A 23,449-nucleotide genomic window follows, 5' to 3' on the forward strand; every position below is an offset into this window, starting at 1 on the left:
CACTAGTCACCGGCCACCATCCTGAGAAGGACCCCCTTATCCCCACTCTCTGCCTCCTGCCAGACAGCCAATCTTCTATCCATGCTCTCTAACATTGCCTCTAACACCATGGGCTCTTATCTTACTGAGCAGCCTCCTGTGCGGCATCTTGTCAAAGGCCTTCTGGAAATCCAAGTGGATAACATCCATTGGCTCTTCTTTGTCTAACCTACTCGTTACCTCCTCAAAGAATTCTAACAGATTTGTCAGGCAAACCCTGCTGAAGCTTTTTGGATTTTCTTTTACCTAATCTGCAAAGCCACAATGAACAGCAGTTCAGCCTGAACCTGATCCCTCACACCTGCTGTTGTACAATTTTTTTTATTCTTCCATGGGATGTAGTCATTGCCCATCCCTAATTGCCTTTAAACTGTGGCTTGCTAGGTCATGGCAGAGGGCAGTTGTGGTCTGGCATCACGTGCAGGCCAGTCCAGGTAAGGGTGGCAGATTTCCTATTAGTGAACCAGATGGGCTTTTACAATAATCAGTGATAGTTTCATGGTCACCATTACCAAGTCTAGCTCTCAAATTCCAGATTTTTTATTAATTGAATTTAAACTGTACCAGCTGCTTTATTGGAATTTGAACCCATGTTCCCAGAGCATTAGCCTCTGGATTACTAGTCCAGTGACATTACCACTACACCACTGTCACCCCCGATAGGCTCTAAGAGTCCAGATTTGACTCTGGCTGATTTGCCTTCTCTGCCCCTCTATTCCTTTGAACCTTGCGGCTGTCCTGTTCTGTGGGCCTCACCCTTAGCCTTTCTATCTCAAAACAACATAACAGAGAACGACATGACTCAATAAAAGGTTTGCAGATCTATGAGGTGTTACAGCTGGTCACTGAGTAAAGGGGCTGATGTACTGTAAAAACCACGAGTGCAGTGAAGCTGAAAATCCACTTCCCCATGTTAGAAGTACACACTGGTGATCTCAGGAAGTCTACAGATAGAGCATTCTTCACATGGTGGAGTGCACGCACTGTTGAACGCATTCGTTGGCATACTAGTCCTGGTTCTACACCCACTGTCACTGATCCAGAAATAAGGGTTGTGGTCAAGTTGGCAAATGTCAAATTAAAGGCCGCCATGTTCCCAGCCCAGTGGCTCATTTTACCAGGATGATGCCCACTTGCATCACTGAAATATGGCCAAATGTTGGTTGAATATTCTGATAGGCCACACAAGCTTCTTATGCAATGCTGGGATCTATTTTTGACCATGCTTTAAATTATTGATTAGAACCAAAGTCTCATAGTGGAATTAGTTCGTTAGATTAGTCAATTGAGACTCCCCAGTCAACCATGGCTCAATGGGTAACACACTTGCCTCTGAGCTAGAAGACCCTGGGTTCAAGTCGCACTCCAGAGACTTGAGCACAAAATCCTGGCTGATAGTTAGTATTGGCGGGGGTGTCGTCTTTGGGATGTTAAACTGAGTTACTGTCTGTCCCAATCCATGCTACTACTCCACCAGAGGAGTTCTCTCCAGTCACCTGGTCAATATTTGTTCTTCAGTCAAGATAATAAAAAATAGCTGATCATTTTTCTCTCACCCCATTCTTTTTCCTTCCCCCTTTCCCCCTTCCCCCTTTCCCCCCCTTCCTTCCCCCCTCTTCCTTTCCCCCCCTTCCTTCCCCCTTCTTCCTTTCCCCCTCCCCTTCTCCCCTCCCTTTCCCCCTCCCCTTCTCCCCTCCCTTTCCCCCATCCCCTTCTCCCCTCCCTTTCCCCATCCCCTTTCCCCCATCCCCTTTCCCCCATCCCCTTTCTCCCATCCCCTTTCCCCCTTCCCTCTTTCCCCCATCCCCTTTCCCCTTTCCCTCTTTCCCCCATCCCCTTTCCCCCATCCCCTTTCCCCCTTCCCTCTTTCGCCCCTCCCTCTTTCGCCCTTCCCTCTTTCGCCCTTCTCTCTTTCGCCCTTCCCTCTCTCGCCCCTCCCGTCTTTCGCCCCTCCCGTCTTTCGCCTTTCCCTCTTTCGCCCCTCCCTCTTCCCTCCCTCTTCCCTCCCTCTTCCCTCCCCTCCCTCTTCCCTCCCCTCCCTCTTCCCTCCCCTCCCTCTTCCTCCCCTTGCTGCCTCCTCACTCCCATCATGCTCCCCTCTCCCTGTCCCCATTCCCTCTTTCTCTCTCATCCTCCCTCTTGTTCTCCCTCTCCCTCTTGCTTACTCAGTCTCAGGCTATTTCACTCTCTTCATTGCACTCTCTTTGTCGCAATTCATTACTCATGTTCTTTCTCATGCTTTCTCTCTCATTTTATCTCTCTCGCCCTCTCTCATGTTCTCACTCTCTTTCTCGCATGCTCCTTTCTCTCTCTCTTGCTATCTCTGTTCAGTCTGTGCTGTGTTAGATTATCTCACTTGGACTACCTGAGATTAAACTAGTAGCAGCACTGTCTGATCGTTTTGGATGCTTGTACCTCGCTGAATGATGGATGTAAAGGAGCTCTCTGGATATAGGACTGGATAATTATCTTAGCTGGGCACTATATTGAAATGAATCCCAAAAAGGACGTATGTTTAATTGGTCGTTTGGTAGTACAGAGCTTGAGTATTGCTGAAAAAAGACATTTTGTTGAATCTTCTCACCTTGCATTCATCAGGAATTATAGTCATTCACTGGTTCATTCCTCAGGGAATGATTGGCCTTGACCAATCAGAGTAAAGCTACCTGGTTTAAATTGCAAACGATGCTTGGCAGTTAACTGTCAGTCACCATTAATTGGTGCATTCTCCATGGCAATGCCTCTACCAATCAGAATCCACTTACCAACCAATCAGCACTCCCTTTTCATACTGTATAAAATTGTTGCTTCCCCTGACATTGGTATTCTTGCAATTGTCCTGATGAGTGCAAGATGAAAAGCTTTGACAAAATGTTGTTTTTCAGCAATATATTTAACTGGATATATTCCACACCATGCAGTATTTTAGGGAGAGTGCATATAGTTCACCCAATCCTTTCTTGATGATGGAGTTTGAGAATTGAAACGTTTAATTTGGAATACTTGTCGACCTGTATTCTGTGGTGCTGCTGTGTCTGGTTTACATGTTAAAGAAACTTACGGCAAATAAGAAGATCATTCAGTCTGTCATGCCTGTGCTGGCTCTCAACATGTAACTTCTCGTGTTGTTGCACCTAGTATACACGTGGACATGTACCCTCACCTTCTCCCCTTGCTAGATTTTTGGTTTAGTTCCCAAATAAAGAAATAGTAATAATAAAAAATAATAAAGAAAAACAGAAAATTCTGGAAATACGCAGCAGGTCAGGCAGCATCTCCGGCAAGAGAATCTGAGATAATGTTTCAGATCAGTGACCTTTCATCAGCACTGAGATGCTACCTTTGTTCTCACTCCACAGATATTGCCAGATCTGTTGAGTATTTCCAGAATTTTCTGTTTTTGTGTAAGTCTCCAAAGTCCACAGTATTTTGTTCTTGTTTCAGTGTCGTATTGGATATTATTATTATAAACCATGGCCTCCCTCTCCTCTGTTGACAGGTTTAGGGTGGTCACATTGTTCCTGTTGTGATATCTTTGCAGGATAGAAAAGAGACAGTGTGCAGCACATGGAGTCAAAGTACCCAACTGAAAAACTAGTTTACTCTGGTTTTGGTTTATATATATATACTACATAAATGGCCACAAGAGGGTGCACCCTTCCCTCCTTAATGAGAAAGCACACAATGTTCAAATTGCGCACAACTTGTATACCTCTTACATTTATTTTCCAAATCCAACTTAACTACTGGTTTCCTGTTCCAAAAAGGATACCTCATTTCCTGACCCAAACTTTCAGAACTTAGGGCAGGATCTGGACCTATCTGGGCCTGAGTTTGAGGAGAAGTTTTCTCCAACAAAGACTTGATTTTTGCCCTTAACCTTCAGTTGAATTTTCCACTTCATCAGTCATGTCTGTCAGACTCGGACCTGAACTGGTTTCAGGTGCAACTTGTGGTAACTACTGATACTCTTCTTGTATCACAACGAGCCAAATCATCAGGCTCATTTGATTCTTCCCCACTCTCCCTCCTTTGCAAACCTCTGAAGGCAAAACATGATCTATATGCACAAACCTAACCTTTCCACTAGCAAACATCTTCACACGAGGACCACATATTTTTACAGCTCTTCCTGGTAGCCACTTCAGCCATTTATGATGATGATCTTTCACCTTAGCCTCTGGTTTAACTTTAGACTTCTTTCACTCATTCTATCCCAAGACGAACTCTCTTTCTGCCTGGGTTGTTGCTGTTCCACTGACTCTGCTAAATGTGGCTTCAGCAATGAACACCTTGTTCTAGGCTGTCTTCCTAGAAACAATTCGGCTGGCATTCTGCAGGTAGTAGTGTGAGGTGTGTTACAATGCTTCAACAAAATAAAATTGCCAGTTTGTGATTCAATGACAAGTGACGTTTTCTCCAATTTGTATCTAGCATTTGTTTAACAAGAGCATGCTTAACAATTTGTGTGGTGTGCTCTGCTGCTCCATTTGAAGCAGGGTGATATGGTGGAACTCTAATGTGTTTTACCCCATTCATTCTCATAAATTTTACAAACTCTTCTGAACAAAACTGAGGTCCATTGTCAGACACAATTTCCCCTGGGAACCCATAAGCAGCAAACAAACTATGCAAAATATCGAGAGTTTTGCTGGTTGTTGTTCAATTCATTGAAAACCTTCAACCCACCTCGAATTACTACCTATCACAATGAAAAACTGTTACCCTTCAAATTCTGCAAAATCTATATGCAGCCTCTGCCACATGCTAGCTGGCCATATCCATGGTTACAAAGGTATTGATGGTGCCTTTTTTTCTACAGCTTGACATATCCTACACTGTTTGACTGTGTCTTCCATGTCCTTATCCAACCCTGGCCACCAAAGAGAGCTTCTTGCTAGATCCTTTCTCAAGCACATCCTTAAGTGTTGATTATGAAGATCACATAGCAACTGCGATCTGTACCTTCCAGGAATTACAACTCTGGCTCCCCACGTTACATAACTGACAACTCATTTGTGCGCACAAAAAATGGCCCGATTTCTAAATCCAGTAACTGTGCTGGCCAACCATTTGTGATATGGTCATCTCCCCTTGTCAATACATTGTCCCTGCTTTCCACCACTGCCTGATTAACAGCCAGATTATCAAGAATATCAAGGATATTATTAGCAGTGAAATACATCTCTAGCCACTCCACATATGCACCAAATGACTCTCGGCCACAGCTGTACTTTCCTAGCCACCTAATAATATCCATTGATGCCATCATCAAAGATCAGTCCACCCGCATGTACAATTTTTAAGCTTATTTCTAAGCAAAAAGAAACCTCACAGTTCCTCTGCTGGTTTGCTGGAAGCTTCTCCAATCCAAATTTGTTCTGTTAGGGAAATCACGGTTGCACCTCATTGCCAGACTGTGATATCTTTTTAGGACAGAAAAGAGCCCGTGTGCAGCACATGGAGTTCAAAGTACCCAACTGAAAAACTAGTTTAATCTGGTTTTGGTTTATATACATGCATACACAAATGGCCACAAGAGGGGGCTATTACACTGTTATCCCTGGATATGTTTTGTGGGATTGTTACAGCAGGTCTAGCCTTTAATCAAGCTGGCTCAACAAGTGTTGGCCAGGGTTGGGGGTGGGGGAGTGGGTGGCTCCCTAGCTCAGCATACTCTCTCACCTCTGTAAGCTGAGTTTGAATCCAGTCCAGACATGGACGGAAGTCTCCTCTAGTCAGCCTTGCTGACAGAGCAGCTCTCATCCTTGTTACGGCCTGCACTGCACAACTGACACTGCATTGGCTTATCTCCTTCTGGTCAGCTCCAAGCATGGCTAGGGCGGGTTAATGCATAGAGACCACTCTCCTCCTCCTCAGGCAGTCCCTTGGGATCGAGGATAACTTGCTTCCACTGCTGTTCTGTGAGGTGGGTTCTGAGATGGGGATGTTTGACTTCCTCAGGGATGCTCTGAAGACATCCCTAAAGCATTTCCACTGTCCTCCTGGGAGTCTCCTGTCATGACTGACTTCCAAGTAGAGCAGTTGCTTCAGGAATCTGGTGTCAGGCATACAAATGACATGGAGATAAAAACAAAAAAACTGCGCATGCTGGAAATCTAAAACAAAAACAAAAACAGAATTACCTGGAAAAAATCAGCAGGTCTGGCAGCATCGGCGGAGAAAAAAAGAGTTGACGTTTCGAGTCCTCATGACCCTTCGACAGAACTTGAGTTCGAGTCCAAGAAAGAGTTGAAATATAAGCTGGTTTAAGGTGTGTGTGTGTGGGGGCGGAGAGAGAGAGAGAGAGAGAGAGGTGGAGTGGGGGTGTGGTTGTAGGGACAAACAAGCAGTGATAGAAGCAGATCATCAAAAGATGTCAACAACAATAGTACAAAAGAACACATAGGTGTTAAAGTTGGTGATATTATCTAAACGAATGTGCTAATTAAAAATGGATGGTAGGGCACTCAAGGTATAGCTCTAGTGGGGGTGGGGAGAGCATAAAAGATGAAAAAAAAAAAAAAATTTTTTTTATATAATGGAAATAGAAAACTTCCCTTCCCTTCCTTGACCTCTCTGTCTCAATCTCTGGTGATAGACTGTCCACCAATATCCATTACAAACCCACCGACTCCCACAGCTATCTTGACTACAGCTCCTCACACCCCGCTTCCTGTAAGGACTCGATCCCATTATCTCAGTTCCTTCGCCTCCGTCGCATCTGTTCCGATGATGCTACCTTCAAAAACAGTTCCTCTGACATGTCCTCCTTCTTCCTTAACCGAGGTTTTCCACCCACGGTCGTTGACAGGGCCCTCAACCGTGTCCAGCCCATCTCCCGCGCATCTGCCCTCACGCCTTCTCCTCCCTCCCAGAAACATGATAGGGTCCCCCTTGTCCTCACTTATCACCCCACCAGCCTCCGCATTCAAAGGATCATCCTCCGCCATTTCCGCCAACTCCAGCATGATGCCACTACCAAACACATCTCCCCTTCACCCCCACTATCGGCATTCCGTAGGGATCGCTCCCTCCGGGACACCCTGGTCCACTCCTCCATCACCCCCTACTCCTCAACCCCCTCCTATGGCACCACCCCATGCCCACGCAAAAGATGCAACACCTGCCCCTTCACTTCCTCTCTCCTCACTGTCCAAGGACCCAAACACTCCTTTCAAGTGAAGCAGCATTTCACTTGCATTTCCCCCAACTTAGTCTACTGCATTCGTTGCTCCCAATGTGGTCTCCTCTACATTGGAGAAACCAAACATAAACTGGGCGACCGCTTTGCAGAACACCTGCGGTCTGTCCACAAGAATGACCCAAACCTCCCTGTCACTTGCCATTTTAACACTCCACCCTGCTCTCTTGCCCACATGTCTGTCCTTGGCTTGCTGCATTGTTCCAGTGAAGCCCAACGCAAACTGGAGGAACAACACCTCATCTTCCGACTAGGCATCTTACAGCCTTCTGGACTGAATATTGAATTCAACAACTTTAGGTCGTGAGCTCCCTCCCCCATCCCCACCCCCTTTCTGTTTCCCCCTTCCTTTTCTTTTTTTCCCAATAAATTATATAGATTTTCCTTTTCCCACATTTTTCCATTATATAAATTTTTTTTTTTTTTCATCTTTTATGCTCTCCCCACCCCCACTAGAGCTATACCTTGAGTGCCTACCATCCATTCTTAATTAGCACATTCATTTAGATAATATCACCAACTTTAACTTTAACACCCATGTGTTCTTTTGTACTATTGTTGTTGACATCTTTTGATGATCTGCTTCTATCACTGCTTGTTTGTCCCTACAACCACACGCCCCACTCCACCTCTCTCTCTCTCTCTCTCTCCGCCCCCCACACACACACCTTAAACCAGCTTATATTTCAACTCTTTCTTGGACTCGAACTAAACTTCTGTCGAAGGGTCATGAGGACTCGAAACGTCAACTCTTTTCTTCTCCGCCGATGCTGCCAGACCTGCTGAGTTTTTCCAGGTAATTCTGTTTTTGTTTTTGTTTTATACAAATGACATGTCCTGGCCAGCAGAGCTGGTTTTGAGAGATTAGCTGGGCAAGTTGGCTTGGGTGGAGACCACACTGTTGTAATAACAGCACTTTTACGAGGGGTGGGTGAGGAATGTTGTTTAAATAAGGTGGGACGTACGTTATCCTCTCTTTGAGCACATGAGACCTGACCTGACAATTCCTACATAAAACAGTGACAACATTTCATTGACTGTACTATACTTCAGGATGTCTTGAGGTCATGAAGGGTGCTATATAAATGTAATTCCTTCTTTTCCAGATCTGCGAGTGTTACACGGGGTGTCTGAACTCAGCACTAACACCCCTGATGTAGACAGTGATTACCCATGCATGGGGATTCACAGTGATACAGCTACCTTACTTTGTGCTGTATTAGAGTAATGATTAATATTGGGTGGAGCAGTTACTAATGAATTCACCAGAGGCTTGTTAAAGGTTAGATTTGATGTTGAAATGTACAGTAATCTCATTTCTCCTTCACATTTAGATGGAACAAGAGTAACCCTGATCAATACGCTCTGCAGTACACTGATGGGATACAAACCTACATCACAGAGACGGTGAGTTACCACGGATATCTCCATGGGGATGAAAGAAGAGGGAGGTTATCACACTCAGAACCATAATGGTGTAAGTTCAGCATCACACACTCAGCTGTCACCACGTGCAAGGCATCCTTGGCATACAAACATACGAATTGGGAGCAGGAGTAGGCCACTCGGCCCCTCGAGCCTGCTCCACCATTCTATAAGATCATGGCTGACCTGAATGTAACCTCAAACCCACATTCCTGCTAACCTCCAATAACATTTCACCCCTTGTTAATCAAGAATCTATCTAGCTCTGCCTTAAAAACATTCAAATACTCTGCTTCCACTGCCTTTTGAAGAAGAGTTCCAAAGACACTCGACCCTCTGAGAAAAAAAAATTCTCATCTGTCTTGAATGAGCGACCCCTTATTTTTAAACACTGATCCCCAGTTCTAGATTCTCCCACAAGAGGAAACATCCTCTCCGCATCCACCCCGTCAAGTCCCCTCAGGATTCAATTAAGTCGCCTCTACTCTTCTAAATTCCAGTGGATGCAAGCCTAGCCTGTCCAGCCTTTCCTCATTGGACTACCTGCCCATTCCTGGTATTAGTATAGTAAACTTTCTCTGAACTGCTTCTAATGCATTTACATCTTCCTTTAAATAAGTAGACCAGTACTGTACACAATACTCCAGATATAGTCTCACCAATGCCCTGTACAACTGAAGCATAGCCTCCCTACTTTTGTAACCAATTCCCCTCACAATAAATGATAACATTCTATTATTTTTCTGTAGTAATCTGATGTGTAACATACCTTTAAGACAAATGTTGTAATGGAAGATCATATGACCTGATATCCAATAGCAGAGTTGCACAGGCTACCTCTGTAGTCAGTAGACTTGAGTTAGAGTCTGAAGAGTAAAGACAAGTAGCTGCTGAGTTCCTTTTTGTAAATAAACAGCATGTGTTTCTTCTATGGATGGTCTACTGATCTTGTCTGTCTTGGTACCAACTCAGTCACCTTGAAACAAGCGTGTGACCCGGGTCCTTTAGTTTCAACAATCCAGGGCACCGATCCAACAAACCGGCAATGAAAGTAAAAAGCAAGAAAGAACGAAGGAACCAAGAGAACTGAAATTGGCCTCACACGGTAATTGTAAATAAAGAAAATCGTCGAAGCAACCCCCTCAGAGCATGCTGCAATTTGGAAGAATTGAACCTTTCGATCCAACCTCGGACGACTGGTCTCATTATGTTCAACACCTCGCGTTCTTCTTCCAGGCAAATGATATTGTGGGGGAGGAGAAGAAATGCATGATCCTCTTATCCACGTGTGGGAGTGAGACATATGGATTAATTCAAAATTTGTTGGCACCCAATGCCCCAGATTCAAAAAGTTTTGATGACTTAGTGGACCTCGTAAAGAATCACCACCAGCCAAAGCCTTCGGTGATGATGCGATGGTTCAAATTTAACTGAAGGAATAGAGCCATGGGGGAGACAGATGCTTGTTATGTGGCAAGCCTGAAACAATTAACAGAATATTGCGAGTTTGGTACATCTATCAATGTTATGCTTAGAGATTGTTTGGTGTGCAGTATAAATGAAGAGATTACTTTCTGAAACAAATTCAGATTTTCAGAAGGTGTTGGTAATCGCTCTGGCAATGGAAGGCGCAGTGTGGGACTCGACAGCCATACAGGGAGTGCAGAATGGCGCCGTCCCCCACGTTGGCAGGGACCCTCAGCCAAAAAGAGCCCAAAAGTGCAACGCTTTGTTCAGAAGTGGGAAGCTGCCACCGCTAGCAAAGAAATTAAAAGAGATAACTTAGCATCGAAAACATGACATAATGGTAACAAAGGTGGAAGCAGACAACCCTGTAATGAATCACAGTTTAAGAAGATTGAATGTTTTTTCTGTCATCGAAATGGACACCTCATGACAGATTGTAAAGATAGAATCAGGCAGACTTACAGACAAAAGCAAAAACCCAATGTGATTAGCAGTGTTGAAATGCCTGAAGCAATAGATTCAGATATTTATTTGTTGTGTACCTATCTATGTAACCATGAGAGTGAATGAGAGGCCGATCAGAATGGAGATGGTTACTAGTGCAGCCACTACGGTGATAGGTGAGCATACTTTTAAATACCTGAATCATGGGCAACATAAACAACATTTTGAACAAACAGATGCCAAATTGAAAACTTACATTGGAGAAGACATACAAGTCAAAGGCTTCAGTAAAGTCACAGTACATTACGGAGGTCAAACAGTGAAATTACCCTTGATGGTGGCAGGAGGCGAGAAACCTAGTCTCCTTGGACTGGCTGAAAGAAATTAAATTGGAATGGGCTGAAATCTTCCAACTGAGAACTAATGGGCTATCAGAGCTACTGCAAAAATATGCCTCAGTTTTCAAGGACAAACTTAGAAAGATTGAGGGGCTACAAGCCAAAATTCATGTGGATCCAGAGGCAACACCAAAATTCATGGAGGCAAGACCAGTACCTTATGTAATGCGGAAAAAGGAAGATGACATCATGGCAAGAACATGGCATGTTGATAGTCAATCCCTCTCCAAAATAGTGACGACACTCCTGTTCCCAGTTAATATCCCCTTCCAATGTGAGGGATAAATATCCCCTTTAGATGTGAGGGATGAATGTTCTTGCTGTAGAGTGCAGTGTGGTATAGTAGTGAACAGAATGTTTACAAAGGGGCTTCTCTGTTAAATGAAGACATCTTCAAAGCTTCTAAGTTTGTAAGTGGGTGTGAGGGAACCATGGATATTTTTGTCAGGTCACTGTTCAAAAATAAAGAGGTCACCCATTTAAAACTGAGATGAGTCTTTGGAACTCTCTCCCTGAAAGGGCAGTGGAAGCAGAGCCTTTGAATATTTTTAAGGTAGAGGTGGATAGATCCTTGGTAAGCAAGGGGGTGATAGGTTATTGGGGATAAGTGGGATGTAGATTTGAGGTTACTATCAGATCAGCCATGACCTTATTAAATGGCAGAGAGGGCTTGAGGGGCCGAATGGCCTACTTTTTGTTCTTTGTTTATTTGCTTGTAAGCATAGAAAATAGGAGCAGGAGTAGGCCATTCGGCCCCTTGAGCCTGCTCTGTCATTCATTATGATCATGGCTGATCCTCTATCGCAATATCGTACTCCCACTCTCTCCCCATACCCCTTGATGCCTTTAGAGTCTAGAAATCTATCTATTTCCTCCTTAAATATATTCACTGACTTGGCCCCCAAAGTGTTGGGGGTGGGAGTCTCTGCCTGGTTTACCCTGGCACATTTACCCACTGCACCCAGCTCAGCACGCTGACACTCGAAGGCAATCCCAGTCCCCTGCTCCTGGGCCAACAGTGGAGCTGGGGCTTTGTTTGGGCTAGTGGACCATGTGAGGAGTTCGTAGGCGCTGGCCGAGCGAATACTGGTGAAAGGGAGGAGTGTATGTGGGGGGATATGCGACAGTCACTCACAGACCAAATTGGACTCACTAACAGTCTTTTTAATTTGTTATAGAATCGGCATGAAATAAAGAATGGCAGTATATTGCGCCTGACTACAGCCCCTGTAAGTACCCCATGTGTTAACACTGCCTTCACTAAGAGTATAAAGTATGGAATACAAAAGAAATGCCTTGTAACCATCAATCTCCTACCTTTGCCTCTATCTCACCCTTTTCCCATCTTGTCCAGATATGTACAACAACAAAATCCTGCATTTATATAATGCCTTCAGCATAGTAAAACATCCCAAAGCACTTCACATAAACATTGTCAAACAAAGTATGACACAGAATCATATAAGGAGATATTAGGTCAGGTAACCAAAAGCTTGGTCAAAGAGGTAGGCTTTAAGATGCACCTTAAAGGAGGAAAGCGAGGTAGAGAGGCAGCGAGGTTTAAGGAAGGAATTCTAGAGCTTAGAACCCAGGCAGCTGAAAGCACAGCTGCCAGTGTTGGAGTAAAGGAATGTGGGGAGGTGCAAGAGGCCAGAATTAGAGGAGTACAGGTATTTTTCAGGATTGTGGGGCTAGAGGAGATAACAGAGATGGGGAGGGCTGAGGCAGTGGAGGGATTTGACGAGAATTTTAAAATCAAGATGTCGGATCAGGCTCAGGCCAGGACCCCGGTGAAGGTTGGTGATCAGAGGGTACATCCTGATCCCCACAGGTTATTGAGTAAAAATCCAGAACAATCTTCCACCTCCAGCATCTCCACTTCTCCCCAGGATCCCGCCCTACCTGCTCAGCATCTACTTCAGGAGATTCTGTATTCTGGGAGTCCTTGGCTGCCTGGTATCTTCCACCATCCTATGGCATACCAGCTGGCCTTTGGATGTGCTTCCAGATGGTGAACTATTTGGCTGTGAGGGGCAGCATTGGTGAGTCTGGTCCTGCCCCGTCCCCGATACCTGCACGCTCACTCCATTGGACATCTAGCAAGTGGCAGTGGATCAAGAGGCCTGGCTGATTTTGAGGCCATTTGAAGCCCCTCCCTGAGACTCACTGAGCACAGCTTGAGTTCTGGCTTGTATGACCTACAGTGGCTCCTGGTTAAGGATAAATCCAATTTTAAAACCTTCATCCTTGTTTCCAGCCTCGACCCTCCCCAACTCTATAATTCTTTCCCTCTCTCTGCCTCTCTCTCCTCTTAAAGACTCTCCTTTTAATATGTCTCAGTGAATTAGCTCATGGTCATCTGTCCGAACACCTCCTTACGTTGGTTGGTGTAAAATTTGTTTGTTGACGCTTCTGTGAAGCACCTGGCGATGTAAGTTAAAGGTGGTAGATAAATGCAGGTTGTTGTTGCCTCATACCAGCTGGTCTCTGTAGCCACTGAGCTTGAGGAGAATTTTAATGAAAACGTGTTTTGAGTATTGTCTGTCCTGTCAGCCAGGGGAAAGGTCAAATGGAGTTTCAGGAGCCTGTTTTTCTTTCCGCCCCCAGGGAGTGGAGTGGAGTGGGGTGGGGTGGTGGGGTGGGTGGCGGGTCAGCTGGTCGTTCAACCCTAACATGGTGTCCTCCTAACACTCTCTGACTTGTTATTAGCTGCTTTCTGATGGGGCCTTGAGTCCCTGCAGCAATTCCTGCCTCCTCCGCAAAGTAATTTCTGCCTGTCCCAACTTTCCTTGCTTTCTCCTGCAGCTGGTAGGTGGAGTTTTCAGGAACTGGATGTGAGGGGGTGTCCCTGGTGATTCTCTCTGCCAGGAGTAGCCCTTGACCACAATATTTGGTCTCTCCCCTGCCAACAGCATGTCTGAACACAGGGCCTTGTTAATGCTTTCAATGAGCCTCCTGGTGTCCACTCCAGGTACTGCCCCCAGTGAATAAATCCTTTCTTCCAGTGTGTTTCTAAAATTAATAATGGTTAAGGCAACTTTGCTTCTGAAGTCAACGGTACTTGTAAGGTTTTTGAGAAGTTTGCAGTATTTTTGCCTTTGAGTGGGCTTGGCAGCCCTTTAGAAAAAGAATTTGGTGCCACAGGACACAAATATAATATTGGGCGCCAAACAGAACGAGAGAGAAATGAGATTCTGTTCTACGGAAGGGGATGTTAGGACACGGAATATCAGACCAAAGATTGGGATTGGAATCTGGGATAGCTTTCAAAAGGGGAATATTAAATAACTGTAAAAGATAAAAGAAAAGTTTCTGAAGTCAAGACAGTGGTCTTAGTGGAGAGCTACATCAAAGAGATGGCACCAGTGCAAAGGGCTAAATAAAATGTGTGGGTAATATAGACATGCGTGCACGCGCGCACACACACACACAGACATATATTTTACACATATCTCTCTTTTAAGGGGCACTGTATTCTTTCTTTCCCTCATATACATACAAATTAGGAGCAGCAGTAGGCCACTCAGCCCCTTGAGCCTGCTCCACCATTTAATAAGATCATGACTGATATAATTGTGGCCTCAACTCCACTTTCTTGTTTACCCCCAATGCCCTTTGACTTCCTTGTCAGTCAAGAATCTGTCTAACTTTACCTTAAAAATATTCAAAGACCCAGCCTCCACCGCTCTCTGGGGAAGAGAGTTCCAAAGACTCACGACCCCCTGAGGGAAAAAATTTCTCCCCATCTCCGTATTAAATGGGAGACCCCTTATTTTTAAACTGTGCCCCCTAATTCGAGTCTCTCCCACAAGGGGAATCATTCTCCCAGCATCCACTCAAGTCCCCTCAGGATCTTAATGTTTCAAATCACCTCTCAATCTTCTAAAGTAAAAATGAACATCTACAAAATAAATATTGCCCCTTTAAAATAGTAATTGTTTTTTAAGTAGTGGGGACCACAAGCTGTCGGACATATGATGTGGGGTGTGTGGGTGTATTCAGGGCTTCTCCATCTCCACTGGCCTAACTTTGGCGCAAATTTGGCCAAAACCCTAGTGGCACAGAATCAGGGAATTTTCCCAGAATCTGGGACAGTGGAGCAGGAGAATCCTTAAGGAGATTCACTGCCCTCTTGCAGCATGGACCTGGCATCATCCATCAGGACTGAGAGCTGTAAGGCACAACTTTAAGAGAAGTGGGCCCCACTTTTTTTTAAAAATCTTTTAAAAAACAGGCAATGCACCACTGGAAGGCCCTGGGAGAGCTGGGTACTAATGGAAGAGGCTAACCTTTAGATCGTATTTGGCTGTCAAAGTTTCATTAATGGCTATTCCAATTTAAAAGGGCCATGTCCTGATTAAGTACCTGCCTGCTGATAGCTGCTCTTGTTCTAGCCAACATCCTGGACCTGCTCCAAGACTTCCTGAAAAAAGCCAGCAAGGTCCCTGGAAATGAACCACTTAATTCCGATGTTCTTCTCCCCTTTCTTCAGTCTCCCTACCCTCGACACCGTCAGCCAGGGGAAAGACTGAGCAACAGGCCTGGGCTCCCATTCCAGCTGGCAAGAGAGCAGAAAGATATCTTGTGTCTTTTGTGGCCTCAGGATGTCTGAAAGCACTTTACAGCCAATGTGGTGCTGTTAATGTGTACTCGCAAGTGCAGGAAACACGGCAACCAATTTGAACACAGCAAGCTCCCACAAACAGCAATGACCAGATAACTCTATTTTTGTTTTTAGCTATGTTAGTTAAGGGTTGAGAGTGACCATGCTCTGATTAGAAATGTCATGGGATCCTTTACCCCTATCCGAGGGGGCAGGTGGGGCTTTTGGGTGAAAGACGACATCTCCAACAGTGCAGCATTCCCCTGGGGCTGCACTGGGGTGTCAAGCCTCAATTATATGTTCAGGCTGTGAGGCAGGGTGTGAACCCACGACCTCCCCTGAGGCACAGAGGCCTAAAGATTTAAGCATTAGGTTGGGGGTGTGTGGAGGGCATTGTAGTTTGTGATCAGACTAGACTGTGGCTCGATGCCTTTGTTCATTCTCATTATTGAGCATGTGGGCACAGTGCCCAAGGTTTGGGGATGGGACAGGCACGTGGAGGGCAGTATATTTTAATTACAATTCAGGGAATAATTATTCCTTGGGGATTACAGCTTTTCTTTGAATCAGATTTAAGTTCCTGCCATTGAGAAAATATTGAGTCCTAGCTTCTGAGTTACTGTGAGGCACTTTTAAAAACAGGGCGAGTAATCCAGAGGCCCAGGCTAATGATTTGGGGACACAGGTTTAGATCCTGCCATGGCAGCTGGTGGAACTTAAATTCAATTAATAAATCTGGAATTAAAAGATAGTCTCATTAGTGATGACCATGAAGCTGTGGTTGATTGTTGTCACTAATGTCCTTTCGGAAATCTGCCATCCTTACCTGGTCTGGCCTACATGCGACTCCAGACCCACAGCGATGTGGCTGACCCTTAACTGCCCTCTGAGATGCTGTGGCAAGCCACTCAGTTCAAAAGCCTTGCCAATGATGCCCACATCCCATGAAAAATTAAATTTAAAAAGTACAAACAGTTTGTTAATTTCATGAATGTGCCAGTTTCATGTGTGTTGAATTCAAGTGTATTTATTGCATACCTTTAATATCAGAAAAACCTGAAGGCATTTCACTGTAGCATTGTCAAACCAAATTTGACACCGAGCTGCTTAAGGAACTGTGAGGGCAGGTGACCAAACACTTAGTCAAAGATTTTACCAAGTGGCTTTAAGGAAGAGAGAGAGCTAGACAGGCAGAGAGCGGCAGGGAGGCAATTTCAGAACTTAGGTCTTCTGCAGCTAAAGGCACAGCCACCAAATGGGGGGATGGGGGGAGGTGGGGGCGTGGATGTGGTGCACAGCAGGCCAGAATTGGAGGAATGTAGAAACTTCGGAAGGCTGGAGGAGGTTACAGACATCGGGAAGAGCGAGGCCATGGAGGGATTTGATCCCAAGCAAGCAAATTTTAAATTTAAGGCCTTGTTGGATTAGGAACACATCAGCAGGCGCAGTGGTGATGTGTGAATGTTCCGGCAGTCAGTGATGCTGCCAGAGGTGAATTAACACACACAGACACACACACACACACACACGGACACATACCCACACGGACACACAAAGACAGACACAAATAGACAGACACACACACACACGGACACACTCCCACACAGGTACACATCTGGAAATCCGTTCAGATCCTGCTCCCTCTATAATCCTGCAATTTCTGGCTGATTTCACAAGGGTGCCTTCTTGAATTGTGGAAGTTGCCTCTTTATCTCTTTCTCTTCCTGTGCCAGAGTCGAGAAGCTGAGAATCTCTACACCGGCATCCAGAGCAATAACTATGACGTGCGCTCAGAGTCCCTGAAGGGACTAGCCGTTCTCTCCAAGGATATCACCTTTGCCCAGGAGTTCATCAGTAAGGATGGGATCGCTGTGCTTGTCCGCATTGTGGAGAATGGCAACGAGTGAGTAGGGAGCTTGGCTCCATGAGAAAGCATTCCAAGCACCCGCATGACTCGGCAAGGCAGAGGGCTTTTATTTATATTGCTTCTCACTTCCTCAGGGTTTCCCAAAGTGTTTTGCACCCAATGGAGTACTTTCTGAAGCTCATTCATTGTTGTAACGTAGGAATTCTGGCAGCCAATTTGCACACAGCAAGCTCCTACAAACAGCATTGTGATAATGATCAGATTATTGATGTTGGCTGAAGAATTGATTAAGGACACCGGGGATGTCTCCAATATTCTTGCAAAATTGTCCATCCATTTGAAAGGGCTTTTGTTTAACATCTACCCTGAGAGGCGGTATCTTTGAGAGTGCAGCGCTCCCACTACAATAGATGTGTCAGCCTAGATTTTGTGCTCAAGTCTCCGGAGTGGGGCTTGAACCCGCGACCTTGTGATTCCGAGGCAAGCGAGCTACCCACTGAACCACGGCTAGCACCTGAATGATATCATATCCTGCCCCCCAAGTTGAGGGCAATTTCACCAATTAGCATGTGGGGTTACCATGTCAGTGGGGCACAGTATCCCTGAGGAGGTGCCACTCGGGGGCAATACAAGGAGGAAGAGTCACCCATGAAACTATTTGCCCTTTGAACTTGAGTTTAAAATGGCAATGGGCTTGTTAAGATTTGGATCCAGATCTCTTTTCTCAGGCCCAAACTCTGTGTGTACAAGGTTATCGTGGCCAAGAGGTAACCTGATTAGCCTGCTGAGCTACACGTCCACCTGGCTTCAGGAAACAGTCAGTCACACCAGAGCAAATACCCAACTTCCTTGTCCACAAGTTATCAGTCGGGAAATTACATAAAGATATTTAGTCATGAGGCAACATCTTGTTTCTGTTTATTGCTAAGTAGTCTAGCTGCGTAAAAAGTGTCAGGCCCTTGGACAGCATCAAAATTGTTGTACCTCTCAATGCTGTGCCTGTATTTTGAACTTCAAACTTCTCTGTGTTCGCTAAGATTGATTATTTGGTAACATCGTTCCTTTAAGTCAGAGCGTTGTGGTTATAGTCCAACAACTTTCAGATGAGCCCAGTATTTGAGGGATTGGGACATTGCAGCTGATTCACACACTGTCCTTTAAACTCTTAACCTTATCTTTGAATCTGCGGCAGAAAAAAAATCAATTTCTGCCTGTAAAGATTCCAAATTTGAATTGAGTTGGAACGCAACACTTTTTAAGTGCATACCCACAAGTCAAATACTCACATTTTAGCAGTGAACTGGGGACAGAAGGATGGCTTGTGTGGGTGAACTGAAATGCCAGATTAGGGCAGCAGAGGGTGCTGTTCTGCAGTTGACTCAGGGTGTGTTGTTGAGGCAATGCTGACTGAGTTGTGCTTTGAACCTGAGCTCAAGGTGCTGTCCTGTTACTGGCTACACAAGTGGAAGAATGTTCCCAACCATCATATTGATCACCAGCATTATCAGCTCAGTGGGTAGTAAATCAGAAGATTATGGATTCAAGTCCAACCCTGGAGACTTGAACACAATCTAGGCAGACACCTCAGTACAATAGTGAGGTCTTGTACAATACAAGACCGTCGGAGGCCAATAATGAGGGCGTACTAGACATTCGGAGGTCAATAATGAGGGAGTACTAGACATTCGGAGGTCAATAGTGAGGGAGTACTAGACATTCGGAGGTCAATAATGAGGGAGTACTAGACATTCGGAGGTCAATAATGAGGGAATACTAGACCGTCGGAGGTCTTTCGAATGAAACATTGAAACCAAGGTGGATGTTCTCCTGGTGTCCTGGACAATAGTTAATCTTTAACGCACAACACTAAAAAAAAAAGTTTATTATATTGCAGTTTGTGGTATTTGCTGTCTCCTACATCACGACAAAAAATTGTCATTTGTAAAGAGCTTTGGGACGTCCAAATGGTCATGAAAGACGCTACATAAATGCAAGTTCTCTCTTTCTTGTGAGATTCCTGACTTTGTATCTTCACTTCCATCTCTCTGACCCACTCTTTTTCTTCAGTTCTTGATGAGGTTCCATAATCTGATGAATCCTCCATGTAATTAATTGTTTCTTGTGTTTCTCAGCACTGGCGAGAGTTTGGCTCACACCCTGAATGCTTTCATTGAGCTGATGGAACACGGAGTCGTTTCCTGGGAAACCCTCACCCATGTTTTCATTAAGAAGGTTCGGCTCTGTTAATGTCATGTCAATTACATTGTTAAGATTAAGATGGTTCTTAATTTTCTTTGAGTGCATATAAATAGGGGACATCTGGGACACTGGGTTGTGTGGTAGGAGAGCTGTGAGCCTGAACAAGTCAATCAACTTTCTCAATAAAGAAAAGCTCTGTGTCTTGGTTTCATCATCAACAACTGGCTTGGATCCTGTGAACAGATTCCAGCTGTCTGTGATATGAGGAGATTACCAGGTGGGAGCCGCTGCCATCTAGTAGTAGATTACACCTCTGGTTTAACCATGGTTACTGGTGTAACACCTTCAATGAGTGGGCTTGTACCTCCTCGTTAGAAAGCTGAGGTTCTGCCAGTTCTCAGTGGAACCAGCCTGATCCACCATTGCCTAAACACTTGAGGTCCATTTAGCCCTGTGGATACCCACCTTCTCACCACTCTGGTCATTCAAAGGGCCCCCTTTTTTTTTATTCATTCATGGGATGTGGGCCAGCATTTATTGCCCATCCCTAATTGCCCTTGTTCAGAGGGCATTTAAGAGTCAACCACATTGCTGTGGGTCTGGAGTCGCATGTAGACCAGACCAGGTAAGGACAGCAGATTTCCATCCTTAAAGGACATTAGTGAACCAGATGGGTTTTTACAAAAATCGACAATGGTTTCATGGTCATCATTAGACTTCTAATTCCAGATTTTTAAAAATTGAATTCGAATTGCATCATCTGCTGTGGCGGAATCCGGGTCCCCAGAGCATTACCCTGGGTTTCTGGATTACTAGTCCAGCGACAATACCACCATGCCATTATTGATGCAAAGTGGATCCCATGTTGTGACCCTGTGCCATGCCAACCAGGTGGGCCCCCAAGGCCTGGCCTGTGCTAAGCGAGCTGACCTCAGCTAGCATTCTTGACCCTTTGCTTTGGTATGACTCTGTCAGCACTGGCAGATTAGTTCACTCAAGATGATCATTCATCACATGCGAGTTGACATTTGACAGAGATAAAAACAAAAAAACTGCGGATGCTGGAAATCCAAAACAAAAACAGAATTACCTGGAAAAACTCTGGAATTACCCTCCACCTGGACCCCTCCCTCTGGATTCTTAGCTTCTCTTGATCTTTTTATTGAGAACTGTCGGCGCGACATTAGTCGTCTCAATTTCTCTGCTCCTCTCACCCATTCTAATCTCCTTCTCTCTGAACTTACTGCACTCCATTCTCTCAGGTCCAACCCTGACATTGTCATCAGACCCGCTGACAAGGGTGGTGCTGTTGTTGTCTGGCGCACTGACCTCTACCTCGCGGCGGCTGAGCGTCAACTCGCAGACACTTCCTCCTACCTCTCCCTGGACCATGACCCCACCACTGACCTCATCTCCTCTGGGGATCTTCCGCCCACAGCTTCCAACCTGATAGTCGCCCAACCTCGGACGGCTCGATTCTACCTCCTACCCAAAATCCACAAACAGAACTGTCCCGGTAGACCGATCGTCTCAGCTTGCTCCTGCCCCACAGAACTCATTTCTCGTTATCTTGACTCCCTTTTCTCTCCCCTTGTCCAGTCCCTTCCCACCTACATCCGTGATTCCTCTGACACCTTCCGTCACATCAACAATTTCCAGTTCCCTGGCCCCAACCACTTCCTCTTCACCATGGACGTCCAATCCCTCTACACCTCCATCCCCCACCAGGATGGTCTGAGGGCCCTTAGCTTCTTCCTCGAACAGAGGCCTGAACAATCCCCATCCACCACTACTCTCCTCCGTCTGGCTGAACTTGTTCTCACACTGAACAATTTCTTCTTCAACTCCTCTCACTTCCTCCAAATAAAAGGTGTGGCTATGGGTACCCGCATGGGCCCCAGCTATGCCTGTCTCTTTATGGGGTATGTGGAACATTCCTTGTTGCAGTCCTACTCCGGCCCCCTTCCACAACTCTTTCTCCGGTACATCGATGATTACTTCGGTGCTGCTTCATGCTCTCGTCGGGACTTGGAAAAATTTATTAATTTTGCTTCCAATCTCCACCCCTCCATCATTTTCACATGGTCCATCTCTGACACTTCCCTTCCCTTCCTTGACCTCTCTGTCTCAATCTCTGGTGATAGACTGTTCACCAATATCCATTACAAACCCACCGACTCCCACAGCTACCTCAACTACAGCTCCTCACACCCCGCTTCCTGTAAGGACTCCATCCCATTCTGTCAGTTCCTTCGCCTCTGTCGCATCTGTTCCAATGATGCTACCTTCAAAAACAGTTCCTCTGACATGTCCTCCTTCTTCCTTAACCGAGGTTTTCCACCCACGGTCGTTGACAGGGCCCTCAACCGTGTCCGGCCCATCTCCCGCGCATCCGCCCTCACGCCTTCTCCTCCCTCCCAGAAACATGATAGGGTCCCCCTTGTCCTCACTTATCACCCCACCAGCCTCCGCATTCAAAGGATCGTCCTCCGCCATTTCCGCCAACTCCAGCATGATGCCACCACCAAACACATCTTCCCTTCACCCCCCCTATCGGCATTCCGTAGGGATCGTTCCCTCCGGGACACCCTGGTCCACTCCTCCATCACCCCCTACTCCTCAACCCCCTCCGGTGGCACCACCCCATGCCCACGCAAAAGATGCAACACCTGCCCCTTCACTTCCTCTCTCCTCACCGTCCAAGAGCCCAAACACTCCTTTCAAGTGAAGCAGCATTTCACTTGTATTTCCCCCAACTTAGTCTACTGCATTCGTTGCTCCCAATGTGGTCTCCTCTACATTGGAGAGACCAAACATAAACTGGGCGACCGCTTTGCAGAACACCTGCGGTCTGTCCACAAGAATGACCCAAACCTCCCTGTCGCTTGCCATTGTAACACTCCACCCTGCTCTCTTGCCCACATGTCTGTCCTTGGCTTGCTGCATTGTTCCAGTGAAGCCCAACGCAAACTGGAGGAACAACACCTCATTTTCCGACTAGGCACTTTACAGTCTTCCGGATTGAATATTGAATTCAACAACTTTAGGTCTTGAGCTCCCTCCTCCATCCCCACCCCCTTTCTGTTTCCCCCTTCCTTTTGTTTTTTTCCAATAAATTATATAGATTTTCCTTTTCCCACCTATTTCCATTATTTTTAAATATTTTAAAATCTTTTATGCTCTCCCCACCCCCACTAGAGCTATACCTTGAGTGCCCTACCATCCATTCTTAATTAGCACATTTGTTTAGATAATATCACCAACTTTAACACCTATGTGTTCTTTTGTTCTGTTGTTTGTGACATCTTTTGATGATCTGCTTCTATCACTGCTTGTTTGTCCCTACAACCACACCAACCCCCTCCACTTCTCTCTCTCTCTCTCTCCCCCACCCCCCCACACACCTTAAACCAGCTTATATTTCAACTCTTTCTTGGACTCGAACTCAAGTTCTTTCGAAGGGTCATGAGGACTCGAAACGTCAACTCTTTTCTTCTCCGCCGATGCTGCCAGACCTGCTGAGTTTTTCCAGGTAATTCTGTTTTTGTTTTTGACATTTGACAGTCTGTTTGATCGGGGGAGCATCACGGCCATTATTTCCCCCACTGTGTGGTGTTCAGTTCTGTGTTTGATTATGTGGATCTGGTAACTGATCTATGCTCAGTGTGCTTGATTGGTTAAGCCTGGGTGTGGACTCAGAGCAAAGTAAATGACAACACAGAAACTACTAGAATCTGAGCTGTACGTAAATGTGCAGATATTTTATGATAGCAGAGAAATGTTAAAACTGATTAAATTAAAGT

General features: G+C 45.5%; 1 protein-coding gene across 2 annotated transcripts in view; it reads left to right on the forward strand.

The window, feature by feature from the left end:
* The window catches only part of elmo3 (engulfment and cell motility 3), a 238,284-nt gene that overhangs the window by 42,185 nt on the left and 172,650 nt on the right, over positions 1 to 23,449 (forward strand). For both annotated transcript variants that reach the window (XM_041192089.1, XM_041192088.1), the window contains exons 4-7: positions 8,578 to 8,650; positions 12,156 to 12,206; positions 17,314 to 17,483; positions 19,580 to 19,679. In XM_041192089.1, coding sequence (XP_041048023.1) covers positions 8,578 to 8,650; positions 12,156 to 12,206; positions 17,314 to 17,483; positions 19,580 to 19,679 — 394 coding nt within the window. The remainder of the gene's footprint in view (positions 1 to 8,577; positions 8,651 to 12,155; positions 12,207 to 17,313; positions 17,484 to 19,579; positions 19,680 to 23,449) is intronic.

The sequence above is a fragment of the Carcharodon carcharias genome, chromosome 7, assembly GCF_017639515.1.
Source record: "Carcharodon carcharias isolate sCarCar2 chromosome 7, sCarCar2.pri, whole genome shotgun sequence".
Taxonomy (NCBI): Eukaryota; Metazoa; Chordata; class Chondrichthyes; order Lamniformes; family Lamnidae; genus Carcharodon; species Carcharodon carcharias.